Raw genomic sequence first — 19,222 nt, 5'->3', positions numbered from 1 at the left:
TACTGGAGTTTCTGTATAACTAAAATTAATTGGATTTCATTGTTGCTGGTTTGGATTTCTTTCAGTTAAATGATGCTTTTCAAAGTCATACTCCATAGTATATTTCTTCTAATACTTTTAGATTTTAATTCAGCTATTATATTAAAACAGGTTATTGTGTGTCTACCACCTCAGCTTGCTTACAACATTTTAGTGACTATCGTGTTACATCGAGTTTCATTTTATCATTACTGTTGCTATAACTGTATACTGTGTAAATACTGTGACTATAAAATGTGCTTTGTATATTTATAGGATGGACGATGCTGATAATTCTGAAAAGAGTGTAAATGAGGAAAATGGAGAAGTATCAGAAGACCAGTCTCAAAATAAACACAGTCGTCATAAAAAAAAGAAGCATAAACACAGAAGTAAACATAAGAAACATAAACATTCCTCAGAAGAAGATAGGGATAAAAAACACAAACACAAGCATAAGCATAAGAAACACAAAAGAAAAGAAGTTCTCGATGCCTCTGACAAGGAAGGCCTGTCCCCTGCCAAAAGAACTAAACTTGATGATTTAGCTTTGCTGGAAGACTTGGAAAAACAGAGAGCCTTGATCAAAGCTGAGCTCGATAACGAGTTAATGGAGGGGAAGGTCCAGTCTGGAATGGGGCTCATTCTGCAGGGCTATGAGTCTGGCTCTGAAGAAGAAGGAGAGATTCACGAAAAGGCAAGAAATGGAAATAGGTCCAGTACCAGGTCTTCCAGTACACGGGGAAAACTTGAAATTACAGACAACAAAAATAGTGCAAAAAAACGAAGTAAGAGCAGATCCAAAGAACGAACTAGGCATAGGTCAGACAAAAGGAAGAGCAAGGGAGCTGTCGAAATGATGAGAGAAAAAGCAAACAGGAGCAAGTCTAAGGAGAGGAGAAAATCCAAAAGTCCATCCAAAAGAAGCAAATCTCAAGACCAAGCAAGAAAATCAAAGTCCCCTACCCTTAGACGGCGGTCCCAAGAGAAGGTGGGGAAGGCTAGATCTCCTGCTGACGAGAAGATTAAGAGTGAAGAGAAAGGTAAAATAAAGGATAGGAAAAAATCACCAATTGTAAATGAAAGAAGTCGAGATAGATCTAAAAAATCCAAGTCCCCAGTTGACTTAAGAGATAAATCCAAAGACAGAAGGTCGAGGTCCAAAGAGCGGAAGTCAAAACGATCTGAGATTGACAAAGAAAAGAAGCCAATTAAATCACCTTCAAAAGATGCTTCTTCTGGGAAGGAAAATAGGTCACCCAGTAGAAGACCTGGCCGTAGTCCTAAAAGAAGAAGTTTGTCTCCAAAACAACGAGACAAGTCAAGAAGAAGTAGGTCTCCGCTTCTCAATGACAGGAGATCTAAGCAGAGCAAATCACCTTCTCGAACTCTCTCTCCAGGCAGAAGGGCCAAGAGCCGATCCTTAGAAAGGAAACGGAGAGAACCAGAGAGGAGACGGCTTTCTTCTCCGAGGTAACCTGTTCACGAAACAGTCATGCTTTTTACTCACAATGTATATTTTAAAGGAAAAAAGTGAATATAAAGATAATTTTTAAATGATGGTGATGGGTTTCAAAACTCTAATATAATTTAGTGTGTTAACACTAAAGTTTTTCTGTCTGTCTGTCTGTCTGTCTATCTATCTATCTATCTATCTATCTATCTATCTATCTATCTATCTATCTACTTTAAGAAGTTTAATGACCAGTTTTTCCAAGTTCCTGACTTAATTTAGCCTCTAACTTACTCAGTCGACTGTTTAAATCTAAACAATTTTGTAAAGTGTACATGAGATTATTTTAGCTCAGTGAGAGGGACTCCTTCCCTTTGGTGGGGAGGGTTTTAAGACATGGCCTATAATGACAGAGCTGTGACTGGCCTCAAACTTAGTACTCTCACTTCAGCCCCCTAGCTGCTTGGATCACAGGTGTGTCCTACCATCCGTGCCCTAACCTTTGTATACTGTACAATCAAATGATTGACTAGGATCATAGAACTAAATTTGGGGAAATAGAGGAATTTTAGAAACTGGTTTATTGTGTAGAGGAATTGTGCATTTTGAAATTACTCCGTGAGTTTTGCAAAAGATGTGGGCTTGTGAAGATGGTATGAATTCTGTCTACTCACTCCTCTTACTATTACTGTGTTCAGTGTAACTGAGTTGATCTTGACGTTTCCATCACCACATCCTGAGAACATTGGGGAAAGTTTTAAAGTGCTATCACAGGAGGCTTTGACTTTTCCCTTATGAGTAGCATTACACTAAAACTGCCTTTTCCTTTAGTGTTCTGCTTGAGGCTGCTAGGTTTACTGATCATTTATCTGAAGTGTTTCTTAGTCATCCTGGGTATTCCACCTTGAAAGTTTTATTAAAAACCAACCTTAAGTATTTATTCAAAATACCCCTGCCTTTTTTTTTTTAATTGTAAAAGAAGTTGTTCTGACTAGAGAAAAAGTTAAGTTCTTGGACTCTACAGCACCTCACAGTATGTTTATATCCTGCTAGCTCATTTTGTGTACACATTTCCTTATAAATGGGGTCTTCTAATTTATCTCCAAGTATAGATGGTATGCTTTTTTTTTTTTTTTGGAAAACATGCTTTGGTAACAGTATATATAAGATATATATGTGTATATACTTATATACACATATGTTACAGTGCAGAAGTTGCGTATTTGCTAATGAACATTACAAGGGTTTAATTTTTATACTATTGTGTACAGAGGTATTTGTTGGTTATATTTGAGGCCTCTTTGTAGAATAATCATAGAAGTGGACTTGCCCAGTCTCCTTATATTTACAGTAGTATCTTAGAAAGTTCGAGTTAACTCGGACTTCCACATGTGTGCTAAGACACACATATGCCCACATACATAAACTAAATAAGATGCTTAAGCGTGGAAATGTCAATATGTAGACATATGCCTTCTCTAGCACTGTAATGCCAGTGAGGTCATCTGACTTTAAATGGTGATTCAAAGTAAATCAGTCAGTTACTCTCATTAAGTTTGTGAATCTTACGCCTTTTAAATATCAAACAGATTCTTTTTAATTTTGTCTTATTTTTCTCTGAACTTGCATTTGTTTCCTTAAGAACACGACCTCGAGATGATATCCTTGGTAGATGTGAACGATCAAAGGATGCCAGCCCCATTAACAGGTGGTCTCCAAGCCGAAGAAGAAGTAGGTCTCCCATTAGAAGGAGATCCCGTTCCCCATTGAGACGCAGCAGGTCTCCTAGAAGAAGAAGCAGGTCTCCTCGAAGAAGGTAAATATGAAGGACAAATGCTATCTTCTCCATTCCATAACCTTTGGTTCTTTTTGAAACTTAAGTTAGCTGCATTGGCAGGTTTTTCTACGGACCATTTTTTTCCTCAAACATTTTAGTTGTGATCACATAGCTTCCTTCTACCAACATGGGATACTGCACACAGTTTTCTTTTTAATTTTTATTTTTATGTGCACTGGTGTTTTGCTTGCATGTATATTTGCATAGGGTGTCGGGTCCCCTGGAACTGGAATTATTAGGTATGAGCTGCCATGTAGGTGCTGGAAATTGCCCTGATCCTCTGGAAGAACAGCCAGTGATCTTAACTGCTGAGCCATTTCTCCAGCCCAACACAGTTTTCTTTAGTGTAGTTTCCTTTGAAATCTATACAAATCTGTTGCAGTTAAAAAAAAAAAAAAGCGATGGAACTGGTTCCCACAAGTACCCTGGCAGTCACTAGATCCAGCTCCAATGGGCCATTTGAACTCACGCTAATTTATCTCAGATCAGTATCTCTTCCAGCAGCTCTTTGCTAGCCTTGAACTCTCTGGTTCCAGCTACCTGGCAACATCATGGTTCTAGTAGTCCAGCAGTAGTTGTCCTATGGCGGTATCACGGCTCCCTCCTATGGGCTCCCTGCTATGGACTTTGCCCACACTCCCAGCAACCGCCCCCTGGTAGTTAAAGTAAAAACTCCCAACTACCCAGTAAAATCAAGACTCAACAAACTGTAACCCAACAATCAGATTTATATGCTACATTCTCAATCCACGGTACATCCACACAATGATTTTATAACCAGTTGATAAGGATATAAACCGCCCACCTAGATAAGATAAATTTGTCTACAGAAATCTATCCCAGTTATCTTGGCAATTCAAGACCACCTGGATCTGAGTCATATATCCTCCCACCCCAACATCCCATCTTGATTCTCCCACTTCTCCTAGATCCCATCCCACCTCTACCCCCACCCCTGCTGCCTACCTTTTCTTCTCCTCCGGTGACAGGCTTCACCTTATCCTGGACCTGCCTTGCTGCATAATGACACCATCCTACACAAACCATTGTTTCCAAGAATTTGGTCTAAGGCCTAAGGAGATGGCTCAGCTGCTCTTCTAGAAGATCCAAATTGGGTCCCAACATTTATGTCATGTGACCACAACCACATGTAACTCTAGCTCCAAGAGATCTAGTGCCTTCTTCTGGCTTTCCTGGACATGACACCTGCATATACATGGTATTCATGCATACAGACACACATAATCAAAACAGTCTTTAAAATTGATAATACTTAAAATTTTTTAACTAGCCCTTGCTAAAAGATTGTATAAATAACTTGATTTCTGGTTAGTATTTTCTGACTAAAAATAAACATTTCAACTCGTTGCTAGAAAACATTGTATATAAAGTGTGTATTATTTGTAGGTTATTAAAAAAAAGATTTTTAAAACCATGCATACATTAACCTTCTAACTTCTTTTTGAATATAGTTTAGGAAGACTACACCGAAGGCTTACATTAGAACCACCTTATGTGGTTCTGATAACTTCCTCTTTAAAACTGTCTTCCTAGAAATGGAAGTCAAGTTGTTCGCTCAGTGTGAAGGTTCTGCCTTTACTGAGTTTCTTCAGCAGCCATCTTGGCAGTTCTCTTGTCTTCTCAGTTGTGGATATATTTTCTCTTTGTAGAGTTATCTTTTTACATGTGTAGGTTTCTTGATGGCCAGAGAGCATTGGATCTCTTGGAACTGGAGTTAAAGGTAATTGAGTTGCAGGCAGTTGTAAGCTTCCTGATATAGGTGCTAAGAACTGGACCTAGATCCTCTGCAAGAGTGGTAGGTAAACCGGGCTGGGGAGATGACTCTGTGCTTGAGAACCCGGTTACTAATGCAGAGGACCTGGACCCACATGATCCACAGGATGGATCACAGCCCTCCATTTCCCTTCCTTCTCACTATAAGTAAATAGATTAATTGGAATTTTAAAGTTTATCACAGTAGACTTAGGCATGTTTGCCTTTCCTGTACATAGTAAACAATAGTGTGCTTTTAAATTGGTTTTACTAAAGCATAATTAGGCCGCCAATAGGAAGGCGTGCTTTCACGGAGCCTGAATAATCCCCAGATCCTACAGGATATCTTCTGAGAACCAAGTCTTGAGAGTTGTTTTCTGGTTTATGTGTGTGTATGTGTGTGCGTGCACGAAGGTGTAGGTAATACAATTTTAAGATATTTTAAAGTAACAAACTCTTTCTTGTGTGTAAAATTAGGAGTTGTGACAGGCACATGTAGTCATCACAATTACCGCTCTCTAGGGGAGAAGATCTTGGCTCTTGGTGACCTGTGTTTCCTTTGACTCTAGTTCTTAGCAGCCATCTATTGTCCTGGTTTTGTAGTTTCAACTTAGGTTTCACAGAAATCTTGCTACACTGTCACTTTTGAAGTTTATGTAGTTACTAGTACAGTTTCAGATAAGCACAGCTGGCACAAACAGCTGAGACAGTAAACATAGCTGAGACCCTCATTTTTGCTGTATTAATAAAATAACTGTATGGCTGGAGAGATGCCTCAGTGCATATGAAACTGAACGCTTGCTCTCCCAGCAGGAAAGCCTGAGTTCCCTTGCCCAGCACTCAGACAGAAAGCTGAGCATGGCTACAGGTACCTAGGCATTTAGGGGTCAGACCAGTGGATCCCAAGAGCTGGCCATGCTAGCTACAAATGTTAGTTTCCAGGTCATTGTGAGACTCTGTCTCGAGGCAGTAAGCTGGAGGACAATAGAGAAAGGCATCCTGCTCTGGTCTCTGCATCCTTGCAGAGAGTATTCAACCCTCACAGCATGTCTACATACACGATTACATATGCATGAGCACAGTACAGAGCAGCAGCCCATGAGTCATAGCTGTGGTGCTCTTGAGAGTATAGAGGTGCTGGTAGTGTAGCTCAGTGGTAGAGGGTTGGGGTTAGAGTTAGTGCTTGACTAGCTAGCACACACAGTCCTAGAACAACCAAAAGAACAAACATAAGTATTTGTTTCTGTTGCGCTTAACTCCATATTCATGAGAAAATGTGTAATTCAATAAATATTATTAACTGCTCAGTTGTTTAAATTCTAAGTGAGAGGCCAGAGAGACTCCTCAAGACAACTTGCTGCTCTGGCAGAGGTCCTGAGCTTGGTTCCCACTGCCCACATGTTGGCTCACTGTGCTCCACTACTGGTTCCAGGGGCTTGAATGCCCTTTTCAGGCCTCTGCAGGCACCAGTTGTACACATACACACATACAGAAATACATACTCATTTAGGCCCTAACAAACAGAACCTTTAAAAACAAATTTTTAAGAATTTGGGACTTGCTATTCCGAGTTCTCATAGCCTCCTCCTGAGTGCTGGGATTAAATGGTGTCTCACCATGTCTGGGTACCTTTCTTTAATAGAATAGATTTTGAAGGTGTCTTAGTTTGAGTTTCTTTTACTGCAAGGAAACACAGTGACTCAAAAAGCAGGTTGGGAAGGAAAGGGTTTATTTGGCTTATACTTCTGAATCTATAGTCCATCATGGGAGGAAGTCAGGATAGAAACCCTAAACAGGGCAGGAACCTGGAGGCAGGAGCTGATGCAGAGACAGACCATGGAAGAGTGCTGCTTACTGGCTTGCTTCCCGTGACTTGCTCAGGCTGCCTTCTTATACACCCAGGAATACCAGCCCAGGGATGGCATTCCTCTCAGTGGGCTGGGCCCTCCTCCATTGGTCACTAATTGAGAAAATACCTTATAGCTGGATCTCATCGAAGCATTTCCTCAAGTGAGGTGCCTTCCTCTCTCATGAGTTTAGCTTGTGTCAAGTAGGCACACAAAACCATCCAGTACAGACATAATAAGGTTCACAGAAAAATTGAGCCTAGAGTTCGAAGTCTTCTTTATTCTTCCCCACACATGGTGTCATTTGCAAACTTTATTCGATACCTTAGCAAATATTTATATGTCCCTTTTTTTTTTTTTTTTTTTTTTCAAATAGAGATAGGAGTCGAAGGAGCAGGTCACGCTTGAGAAGAAGATCTCGATCACGGGGTGGTCATAGGAGAAGGAGCAGAAGCAAAGTAAAGGAAGATAAATTTAAAGGAAGCCTCTCGGAAGGAATGAAAGTTGAGCAAGAGTCTTCGTCTGATGATAAGTAAGAATGGGCTGTCACCATTTCGTGTTTCTAGTGTAGAAAAACAGATGGCAGGGAGGGCTTTATTTTCTGCCTGTCACAAGTGAATCCCACTTCAGCCTGGATTTAAAAATTAGCCCTCTGTGCTTATTAGGTATGTTTTTTTGGAATTTAGGGACTCTGCTTTTTCTAGATTGAGTTAAATATCGGGCCATTATTTTACTGTCTTCCTTTTATTTTTATTAGAAAGAGCAGACCAGTTTGGGGGAAGAAGTTTCTATACAAAATTTAGACTTTTCAGTTTGTGTCAGATGTTGCATGCCTTTCAGTTGGACTAGTTGGTGGGCAGTATATCTGTTACAATGAAGTAGAGAAACAGTTCGTGTCTAAAGACATGTTGTCACCTGGTGGCAGAAGGCCAGGGATAACTAGATCCTGTGATGCACAGGCCAGTTCCCCTCAAAACAAGCCACCCCCAAAATCAGCAGTGCTTGAACTAAGGAGCCACTGTTGAGTCTGTGACTGAGGAAGCTAGGAAGTGTAGAGCTTAGCGTAGTCACAGTGCACTTGTTAATGTTAGACGTACTCCGCGGTGCACTTAGTAAGTCATGAAGATCAGGGAGGTCCTTGAAGAACATGTGGGCAGGCTGCCCAGGTGGCATTGGACATTGAGCACATTGTCCAGTCTGAAAAGAGTCAAGTGTTTGTATGTATCCTTTTTTTAATCCTTTTTTGTTTGTCGTGTTGGTTTTTGCTGGGTTTGTAGGTGGACCATAGCCTGCTTGCATTTTTGATAGGAAATAGACTAGAAGCTTCCATGAGTTTTCTGTGTCTCAGGAAAAAATATCAGCTTACTTGTTCTGCTTTTGCTTTATCGATGAGAAAACTTAGATCAGAGCAGTAAAAACTCTTTTCTAAGGTCACAAAAGAGTCACTGGTGGGTATTTTGAATGCAGAAATCTTTTTTGTTTCCCGTTTTGGTGCAGTAATCAAGGTGAGGGTGATGTTTGCTGGGCTCCCTTAGACAGCTTTGAGCCTTAGATCGGTGATGGCTTAGACTGTGGCTCCAACTTTAATTTTAAAATGTACAAGTTAACAGTTTGGGAATCTGCAAAAATGTTTGAAAACTTTTTTTAAGCCTTGAAGATTTTGATGTGGAGGAAGAAGATGAAGAGGCTGTAATAGAACAGAGAAGGATACAGAGGCAAGCAATTGTGCAGGTAATGTGATGGCCCTTCCAGTCTTGGTAATCAGTACAAGAACAGCTTTTAGTTGAACAAAGAAAGAAGTAGTGACAGTCACCAGGTCACTAGGAGTGACAGTAACCAGGTTACAGAAGACTTAGAAAGATGGCCATTTCTATAGTTGTTAGAACTGACCTGTTGCTCTTTGTTTTGTTTATCAAACTAAAATATAAACTTCTTGTGTAAAACGTGAGAATTTGAAATATTCTTTTTTTTTAAACAAACATGAAGATTCTTACAGTATAGGATAAATTGGAAGTTCCTTTAGCAAAATCAATTATTTGGTACTATATAAAAAACGATTTTACCTAAAAGGATAATGGCAAATTTTAAATTTCAAATTTGCTTCAAGCTTTTGCATTAGTGTGTGTGTGTCGGGGGGGTGTATGTGTGTGTACAGGTGTGTGTGTACAGGTGCATGCGTGTGTCATAGCCTGAGCATGGAAATGAGGATCATTTGGTAGGAGTTGTTTTTGTGGGTTCTGAAGATTGGACTTGGGTTGCCATTTTAATGGCAGTCACATTTACTCACTGAGCCATATTGCCAGCCCACAGTTGGGGTTTAAGTGAAAACTGAGTGAGAAAGGTTTTTGTACACATCTCAGCAGTCAGGAAGCAATAAGCTTTGCTGCTTTGAAAGGCAAACCACATTTCCTTGGTTGTCCTGAAAGAAAAGTCAGACCACAGGATAAAATTTCATATGGTCAGGTCAGGTTAAACCACTTTGAATATACACCAAACAACTACTTTTCAGAGTTTGCAGAATTGGGAATTTTATAAGTATGTGCGCGTGAGGTAAGCCGGGTGAGGACGTATTCGTTTTACATTTGCAGCGCCCAGTGTCTTACCACAGCATCTCTTTGCAAGTCATATATTTAGGTAATCTGGTTTTATGAAGCTAATGTATCTACTGTTGTTATAGAAATATAAGTATCTTGCGGAAGATAGCAATATATCTGTGCCATCTGAGCCAAGCAGCCCCCAGAGCAGCACAAGATCACGGTCCCCTTCGCCAGACGACATCTTGGAGCGGGTAGCTGCTGACGTAAAAGAATATGAGCGGGAGAATGTTGACACATTTGAAGCCTCAGTAAAAGCCAAGCATAATCTAATGACAGTTGAACAGAATAATGGTGAGTTAGAGTATCTTAACGAAGTTTTCTCTGCAGTTTTAGCTATATAACCTTATAACAATTAGATTTGAGGAAAGTTAAAAAGAAGTAGGAATATTATGCTCAAGTAATGTTCTGTGCTAATGTGCTTTTTAGCTTATTTTGTGTATATATGTGTCTGTATGGTAGGAGTGCACATGCAGGCCTAGGAAAACCCTCAGATTTTATGTTTTAGTTCCCATCCGTCTTTTCTTGAGATTGGTTCGCAGCTTGCTGAGTAGGCCCTGCTGGCTAGGGAGCTGCTGTCTTTGTCTCCCCAGTGCTGGGATCACAAGTGCCTGCTGCTTTGATGCCCTGCTTTTTCTGTTTTTCTTTTTTTAATTTTCTTTTTTTATTAGATATATTTATTTATATTTTAAATGTTATTCCCCTTCCAGTTTCCTGTCTATAAGCTCCCCATCCCCTCCCCCATATGGGTGTTCCCCCCCACTTACCCCCCTTACCACTGCCCCTCCGACATTCCCCTGCACTGGGGGTCCAACCTTGGCAGGAACAAGGACTTCTCCTTCCACTGGTGCCCAAACAAGGCCATCCTCTGCTACATATGCAGTTGGAGCCCTGGGTCAGTCCATGTATAGTCTTTGGGTAGTGGTTTAGTCCCTGGAAGCTCTGGTTGGTTGGCATTGTTGCTCTTATGGGGTTGCAAGCCCCTTCAGCTCTTTCAGTCCTTTCTCTAATTCCCCCAAAGGGAGTCCTTTTCTCAGTTCAGTGGTTTGCTGCTGGCATTGACCTCTGTATTGGACGTGCTCTGTATGTGTCTCTCAGGAGAGATCTACATCCGGTCCCTGTCAGCATGCACTTTTTAGCTTCATTGATCTTACGTAGTTTTGGTGGCTGTATATATATGGGCCACATGTGGGGCAGGCTCTGAATGGCCGTTCCTTCAGTCTCTGTTCTAAACTTTGTCTCCATATCTCCTCCTATGGATATTTTTGTTCCCCCTTTTAAGAAGGGGTGGGAGTATCCGCATTTTCGTCATCCTTCTTGTTGAGCTTCCTGTAGTCTGTGGATTGCACCTTGGGTAATTTGAGCTTTTGGGCTAATACCCAATGCCCTGCTTTTTTAATACAGGTTTTGGCAAGACAGGGAATCTACTGGTTGTCATTTCTTGTCAAGGATATTTGATTGAGTTATCTGGCTGAATTGTGGCCACTCATTGCACTCTAATTTAATAAGAATGTGCATCAGGTCATTTTCAGTAAAGCCAATGTATAAGAAGGCAAAGTTTTTGTTGACTTAGGTTTTAGTTTCTGTTTTCATTTCTCCAGTATTAATGTAAGGATTCTGAGATCAGTACCGGACTATTTGTGTGTTCTTGCTATTAGTTGTCAAATTCTCTTGCAAGTTATGTTATTTTGCCATGCCATAAACCATACCTGGCATTTATCCAAAGTTTTGTTAAAATAGTATTGTTGTCTTTTAGAATTTTAGTCCCTGTCCTTGGTAAGTACTTGTGACCTAACAGTAGCCTGATTTTATATTCTCTTACTGTGATTTGGGTGTTCACTTACTGAAAACCATTGTCTTTATTTTTTCTTGCCCAGTTTTCTTTATGAGTATTAGGTATTTTAGGGTCAAATTTTAAACTGGTGGAGGCTGATCCATATCTGATTAAAGAGGGAATTTACCCTTTTAGGTATTTAATATGAAACTTTTTTGTTTGTTTTTCCAAGTCAGGCTTTCTCTTTGTAGCCCTGACTGTCCTGGATATCTTTTGTAGAGCAGGCTGGCCTTGAGTTCAGAGATCTCCCTCTGCCTCTGCCTCTGCCTCTGCCTCTGCCTCTGCCTCTGCCTCTGCCTCTGCCTCTGCCTCTGCCTCTGCCTCTGCCTCTGCCTCTGCAGTGCTGCAGTGCTGCAGTTAAATGAGTATGCCACCACACTGCCTTAAATTAAGGTCTTAAGGATAGCTTTTCATTTTAGTCCAAGATTATCATAGAGCTTTTTATCTAAACTGGTCATGGCAAAAGTGGATGTTTGTTTTTCTGCCTTGTACTTGTAGTGGATATTTCAAATCAAGTGTAAAAACCTGTTTCTCAATTGAATTATCAGTTGAAAGCCAATGTATAAGAAGGAGAAGTTTGATTAATACTACTGATTCTTCTGTTGACTTGGATTTTAATTTCTGCTTTTATGTTCCAAGTTCTAATACGTTTTTATTTCATTTAAGGCTCATCTCAGAAGAAGCTTTTGGCACCTGATATGTTTACAGAATCCGATGATATGTTTGCTGCTTATTTTGATGTGAGTAATTGTATATTAGTAACATAGGAAAAGGCTGTATCTAATGCTTGTGAGCGGACAGAGCAGTGAGGTACACGTTAACAACACTGAAGTGCTAACATCTGCACAGGCTGCATAAGCAGCAGCTCAGAACCGAAGTGTACTAGCCTCGTTCCTCTCTGAGGCCAAAACTGTATCAGCAATTTTAGAAGGTCTACAACAGAAGAGTTGGAGAACTTTACCAAAGTTGCACATCCACCCTAAAGCCTAAATGTGTAAAGACTTGTGCATGTATGTACAGATGGCACTCAGCACATGGTCAGGAGGAAGATATGTGTAGCAGTTAGATACCATAATGGGGTTAATGGGGTTGGTTAGGTGATCTTTGTTAGTAGTATTTTTCTGTTTTTATTTTATTTTTGTTCTTTTTGCTGTAATGTTTTGTCAGTGCCTTTTTATTGAAGATCTTCATTATAGATAAACCTGAAAGTCTGAAGCCATATCAGTTTATATTTAAAGGGTCTCATACGTGTGTGTGTGTGTGTGTGTGTGTGTGTGTGTGTGTGTGTGTGTGTACACACACATACACACACACACATATGGCCTTAGTAAGAAGGAGAGAGGTTAGATGTTACAGGAAAAAAACAAAATGAGGTAAAATAATCACTGCATGAAACATTGGGTTTGGCCTGAGACATCTGTAGTATATCACGTGGAGCAGAGCAGGAACACTGAAGAGAGTGGATTGAGAAGATGAAGTAAATAGTGCCCCCATTGAAGTCTCAGCATCACCATTTGCCTGGGTGATGCTCGGTTCCCTTTCTATGACTAATGAGATACCTGGACAATTTATAAAGAGAGAAGATTTGTTTGGGTTCTAGACCATAGTCAGTTGTCCTTGCTGGTCTGGATCCATGAGTAGAGAGTACATCATGGCGGCAGCAGGTGGCAGTAAAATTGCTCACTTAATAGTCAAGAAGGGGGAGACAAAGAGGATTTGGGGTCTCACAATCTCCTTTGATCTTATAGGTGTCAGCTCTTTAAAAGATCCCAGTGCCTCCCAGCAGTGCCAGCCTGGGAACCAAAGCCTTTATCAGAGACTTGGGAGTGTGAGTTGGGGGGTGTTTCATAGATAAGCTACAGCATTATCTCGGGACCTTCTGGGTAACATGGAGCATAATATGGAATAGGGTTATTCACAAATACTAGATAGATGTTGTTATTTTTAATTTTCCACACAGGCTCAACCTAGTGCAGCCAGTGAATGTTACTACATTTCATGCCTGTGTGGTAAGGGTACAAATGTCTCCATGGACAGGGAGGCAGAGAAGGAATTGATGCAAATCGGTAGGTAATGGTGGACACTGTGGCTCGTTAACTGAATTCCAGTCTGTAGGAGTTTCTCCAGTCTGGCTCATCAGCTAAAGGAAACCAGACCTAATTTTGAACTGTTATCTTAATTTTTAGTGCCTAATCACGCCCAAAAACTTTTGGAAATCTTTCTAAAATATTTTTCCTGTTATTTTAAGATGTAAGACATTTTGAAAATTTTGCCTTGGATACCTTGAATTTGTATATAAGTAATAGTAACAATCAACTAATATAATAAAATGTTAGTATTGCCATTTTGTTATTAAGGAGTTACTTTAAATGTGCAATTACCTGGTCTCCTTCATTTCAGAGTGCTCGTCTCCGGGCCGCTGGCATTGGGAAAGATTTCAAAGAGAATCCCAACCTCAGAGATAATTGGACAGATGCAGAAGGCTATTACCGTAAGCTTGCATTTCTCATCAACTTTAAAATTCATTGTGCAATTCCATAAAAGTACACTGCTCAAATAATCACACATTATTGAACTCTTTATAGAAAGGTATGGCATGGCCAGTCATGGCCTGTGAGTTTTTCTTATATTCCAGCCAGTAGCCCAGAAGCATTACATATTAATTAAAGCAAGCCTAAATTTGTATATAGATATATTTAGGCATGAATGAGTTCTCTAGGGAAGAGGTCTACCACTTGACCATCTTATAAGAGAAGCAGCATACAAAGGGAGCCAGTTGCTAGTCACGGAGCATTTGTCATGCAGTACTGTAGCTCCCTAGTGAGCACGTTCATAAAGTTGTCTGCAGTTGATAGGACCACAGGAACTCTGAGAGTTTCTGAAATAGGAATGCGACTTCTGTCACTTTCTGAAGAGATGACCAGTGGAGCAGTGACTGGTTTTCCATCCTGTATTGGAAACAGTGGAGATTTGATCCATTTTTAACTAATTCCAGTGTGTAAGTGACTTCTTAGTTTTGTTTTCATAATCATATCTTTAGTTTTTAAATTTGGTTTTAGGTGTGAACATCGGGGAAGTCCTAGATAAGCGCTATAATGTATATGGCTACACTGGGCAGGGTGTGTTCAGTAATGTCGTCCGTGCCAGGGATAATGCAAGAGCCAATCAGGAAGTGGCTGTAAAGATCATCAGGAACAATGAACTCATGTAAGTGCTTTTTTTTTTTTTTTTCTGGAGCTGGGGACCGAACCCAGGGCCTTGCGCTTCCTAGGCAAGCGCTCTACCACTGAGCTAAATCCCCAATCCTTCATGTAAGTGCTTAACTGAACCAAAATCAACAACAAAACATCCAACCAGCATCTTAGTTAATTAAAAGTTTTAGAAAAGGTTTTTACTGTAGGATTTTAATTTAGAGCCATGTGTCAGATGGGAAGTTCTATTGTGTCAAAGTCATTTCAGTAGCTACTCTGTACCAGTATGTCCTTAGACACCGCCCCCTTCTGTGTCACCTAATGCCATCTTCTGCTCTCACACCCTTAATCTAGACAGGAGAAATGGAAGGGTATGGATTGTTACTGAGCTTGTAGCAGCCAGCAAATCAAAATGATTGATTAGCTACTGACAGGAACTATTTGTGTCTGTCATTCTTGCCTTTTTTCTGTCATAAGCATAAATAATTGCCATTTCCATGTATTTAAGTCTACTACACACCCAGCTGTAGCAGAGCCAGCTTTTCACTGCCTCAAATGTTAGAAGAATTGCAGGTTTTTCTTGAAGTCTTTGATTATCCTAGGTTCAGAAAGATAGATTTGGTTGGAAAGTCTAACCTTCTGTACTGTAGACACTCACTTTTTTGATGTGATTTACTAGTTTATAGTCAGACTTTCATTAATAAAGTTATACTTAGGTAGGCATGCCCAATAGTTACATTCTTAGAAGAACCAGAGTAATAATTATATCAAGGTGTTTTGAGATTTAAAAGATTTTAATTAAGTAACAGGTAGTGTGTTACCCAGGGTCTATTAGGCTATGCGTAGCAGATGTTACTTCTCAACTCGTGTCCTAATCTTTTTTTCATTGCAGGCAAAAGACTGGTTTAAAGGAACTAGAGTTCTTGAAGAAACTGAACGATGCTGATCCTGATGACAAGTTCCATTGCCTACGCCTCTTCAGACACTTTTACCACAAACAGCATCTCTGTCTTGTATTTGAGCCTCTCAGGTAAAGTGTCAAGACCCGAGTAGTCAGTTGCTCCTATAGTTTATATCGCAGCTTCATGCTGGGTAAATGTGAGGAACTGCTTAGGCTTCCTGTTGGTTCTTCTTGTTAACTGTGTTATCCTGAAAATCATCAATGTGGAGAGCATGGAGTTCTGTATTGGCTGGCAGACAGTAAGTAACCTCAGGCACCCTGCAGGTCAGCGCCTCTGATGCACACAGTTGGAGTGGTGGGGACAGATACCAGGTTTGCCTTGAGCAATATGGCTTCTGAGTTGTATTTTCAGGTGAAGACTCTGCTTAAGTAATGAAGTTCTTCCTTTATTTATTTTAAAAATTGAGCTTTATCGGGAGGCTGTATTATGGACATACTGGTATTCCCTCAACTCAGTGCCAAATAATTTATCAGGCATTTGGAATAAGGGTTCTCAAACAATTATGTAAGTTGTATTTTGCACTTGGTTTTGCTTTGTGCTTGAAAGTATTTTTGCCTTTTATATTTGATTTTTGACCCCATTTCCTTGTTTTTTTTTTCTCCCCTTAAAGTATGAATTTGCGAGAGGTATTAAAAAAATATGGTAAGGATGTCGGTCTTCATATTAAGGCTGTACGATCGTACAGTCAGCAGTTGTTCCTGGCATTGAAACTCCTTAAAAGATGTAATATCCTACATGCAGATATCAAACCAGATAATATTCTGGTAAGTCAAACAACCATGCTACCTTGTGTGTATATCCATTATTGTTACACTGTAAAAAAAAAATAAGATTTAATATAATTCTGTGTTTAATAGCTCATTATGACTTACTTGCCAAATTTTGTCTTTGAAATTGAGCAGTGGATTTCATAGAAAACTATGAGGAAAGAAGAAATGAATTTTTGTCCCTTTTCAAAATTTTGATGGAGGAATTTATAGTGTGCAGTGACCCCAAGAATGATATGATCTCCTTGGGTTGCTAGAGGCTATTCAGTGTTGCGTGTTGAAGTATGTTCTGGTCTTGTGGACACAGGACTGCTCTCTTCGGAGCAGCTGTTTGGAGTTTAAAAGGTGCTTGTTGGGTCACTTGGTATTTTAAGACCCAGTCTTGCTCTTTAGAGGCATCAGACTCACTGTTTTCTTGCCCCAGTTGCCCAAATCTCATGCTGAGACTACAGATACTGTTTTGTTTTGTTGCCTTTGAAGCTGGCTTCTGGGGACCCAAGCAGTAAGGTTCAAGGTATTGTTAAAAGGCCTTCCTTTGAAGTTATGACATTTCTTGTTAGTGCTTTCTGATGTAGTGCAGTCAGATTTCACAATGTCTGGGGTTTTTGAAATTTCGAGATGCATTATCATGGTGAGATCATTGACGCAGAAGCACACCTCTCCCTTCTTTGGCCCCTTTTCCTTTCTGTGGTATTCACATTCTGAAGCATATTCACAACTTGGTTAATTGTTTCATCATCTGCAGTGATGTGTTCTCCTTTTGTGTTTTGCTCTTTATTTTGACTTTAAGTGTATAGGTGTTTTGCCTGAGTGTATGTATGTGTATGTATACACATGCACACACGCATGTATATACACAAACACACACACACTCTCCACATACATACTCATACACACACTAGATAAGTGGAGCATCCACAGGTGGCAGAACACCAGATTCCTTGGGACTGGCATTATAGACTGCCATGTGAGTTCTAGAAATCAAACACCACCTCCACCCCCAACCGTTTCCTCTGGAGTCATAAGCCTCTTAACAACTGCACTATTTTTCTAGCCCTCACACCTCTGGTTTTTGTTTGTTTGGTTTTGTCTTGTTTGGTTGATGCTCTTCTTTTTTTTTTTTTTTTTAAATCAGCTCTAGAATAATGCCCCAGAGGAAGAGCCACATATGTGAGGTTTGAGCTGTGACAAACTAAATTCTTGGTTTGACTGGGCAGAAGATACTGAAACTCATTGATAGAGTGCTTGATGCTCGCATGAGACAATGTCTTCAGTCTCTAATACTGTATCCCCAAATTTGTGATCTCAAAAAGTTTAATGAGTCCCAAAGCTCTTTAGTTCACATTTATTTTGTGTGGCTCTATGTATTTGGTACACGAGTGTGTGCACATGTGCATAACTTCTGCCTGTGTGTGAGCATGAAGGGACCAAAGACCAGCATAGAATGTCTTTCCTCTACTGTTTCTCCATCTTTTTTTCTGTTTTGTTTTGTTTTGAAATAGTCTCTCACTGGATGTAGACTTTACCCATTAGCTAGATTAGCTAGCCAATGAACCCCTGTGAGTATCCTGTGTCCACCATTCTAGTGCTGATAAAGAGATACTTAACACTACTCCCAGTTTCTTATGTGTGTGTCTGGGATCTGAACTCTGGTCCTCTTACTTGTAAAGCCAGCATTTCACCCATTGAGACACACACATACCATCTATCTTAGAATAATCCCTTCCAGGCTGTTAGACTAATAATGACGCACATTCCATATTGATCTGGGTTTGTGTTTATATTGTATCATGTGGTGTGGCTGATATAACTTAGAGGTGGGATTGCTCAGCTGTTAGTGAAATGGTGGGTCTATTGTAAATGGATTATAAAAGGGAGTAGCCAACTTTATTTTTAACTTCTGATTTGTCTTTTCAAAACTTGTGAAAAACAATATAGATGTACAATAAACGTGCAGTTTAGACTATGACACAGCAAACACTTGAGTAGTGCTATGGCAGTCTGATGTTTGACAGGGCCCTAGAAGCTTTCGTTCTTAGCACCTTCTTTAATCAGTGTTAGTTTCAGTTTTCACATGAAGTTTGGAAACTAAATATACCTTCTTGGGGAAAAAAAAAAATCTCAGAGAACACCTGGAACTGATTTCATTTCAGCCAGTCCAGTGCCTTTAGCCTGGTTTTAGCCACATGATGTGCAGCATTCTTCATGGGGAATAGAAATTACATAGCAAAGTGTGTGTGTGTGTGTGTGTGTGTGTGTGTGTGTGTGTGTGTGTGTGTGTGTCCGTCCCCCCGGGTAGTTGTTGGTTGGGTGCAGTGCCGCAGGTGTTACAACTTTCTCAGTAGCTGCGTGGATTATTTGTTTTTATAAAAAATGTATTTGCCATTTTAAGACAACTTTTTCTGCTGGACTCCAGAGTAAGAAAGTTGGTCTTGATATTGTGTTGTAGTTTAAAATAATTTGTGCTTGGTTGGCCTTAGGGGCTCTTGCCTTTAGTCTCAGAACATGGAGGCAGAGACAGATGGACTTTGTGAGTTCAAGGCCAGCTTGGTTTACATATAAGAGTTCCAGTCCTGCCAAAGCTACATAAAGAGACTCTGTCCTTGGGCTGGGGGCAGGAACTTCGTTCTGTGAGTCCTACTGATAGTCTAGTCTATTAACACTGATTACACTTTGTGAGGATAATACCCCCTACCCCAGAGAGGACTAGAGCTGGTTAAACTATTCATTGTCATGGGGATGGGAACAGTAGTCCAAGTTCAAGTCCCAACTCAGAATTTGTATATGTGTCTCTTTTGAAGTGGGGAAGGGACTCTGGAATGTGACTTCTCTTCACTTTTTGATCTTGAACATTCAATGAGTGGCAGCAGTCATGGGAGCAGCTCCAGCCTTTCTCAGCAGATGTCACTGTTGCTGTGTATGTGGAACTATTTACCAAGAAAAGGA

General features: G+C 40.2%; 1 protein-coding gene across 39 annotated transcripts in view; it reads left to right on the top strand.

Annotated features, from left to right (window-relative positions):
- The window catches only part of Prpf4b (pre-mRNA processing factor 4B), a 34,277-nt gene that overhangs the window by 7,341 nt on the left and 7,714 nt on the right, over nt 1-19,222 (top strand). For 34 of the 39 annotated variants that reach the window (NR_199625.1, XR_015640690.1, XR_015640685.1 and 31 more), the window contains 10 exon segments: nt 295-1,491; nt 3,114-3,287; nt 7,305-7,460; nt 8,578-8,659; nt 9,606-9,816; nt 12,023-12,096; nt 13,757-13,847; nt 14,416-14,563; nt 15,440-15,577; nt 16,120-16,273. Coding sequence is in view for 2 of the 39 variants with exons in the window: in NM_001011923.2 (NP_001011923.1) it covers nt 295-1,491; nt 3,114-3,287; nt 7,305-7,460; nt 8,578-8,659; nt 9,606-9,816; nt 12,023-12,096; nt 13,757-13,847; nt 14,416-14,563; nt 15,440-15,577; nt 16,120-16,273 (2,425 nt within the window). In the remaining 37 variants the exon portion in view is untranslated. 39 annotated transcript variants of the gene reach the window in all.

This window comes from Rattus norvegicus, chromosome 17 (genome assembly GCF_021556685.1).
Source record: "Rattus norvegicus strain SHRSP/BbbUtx chromosome 17, alternate assembly SHRSP_T2T, whole genome shotgun sequence".
NCBI lineage: Eukaryota > Metazoa > Chordata > Mammalia > Rodentia > Muridae > Rattus > Rattus norvegicus.
This window is presented reverse-complemented; position numbering and strand designations above follow the sequence as displayed.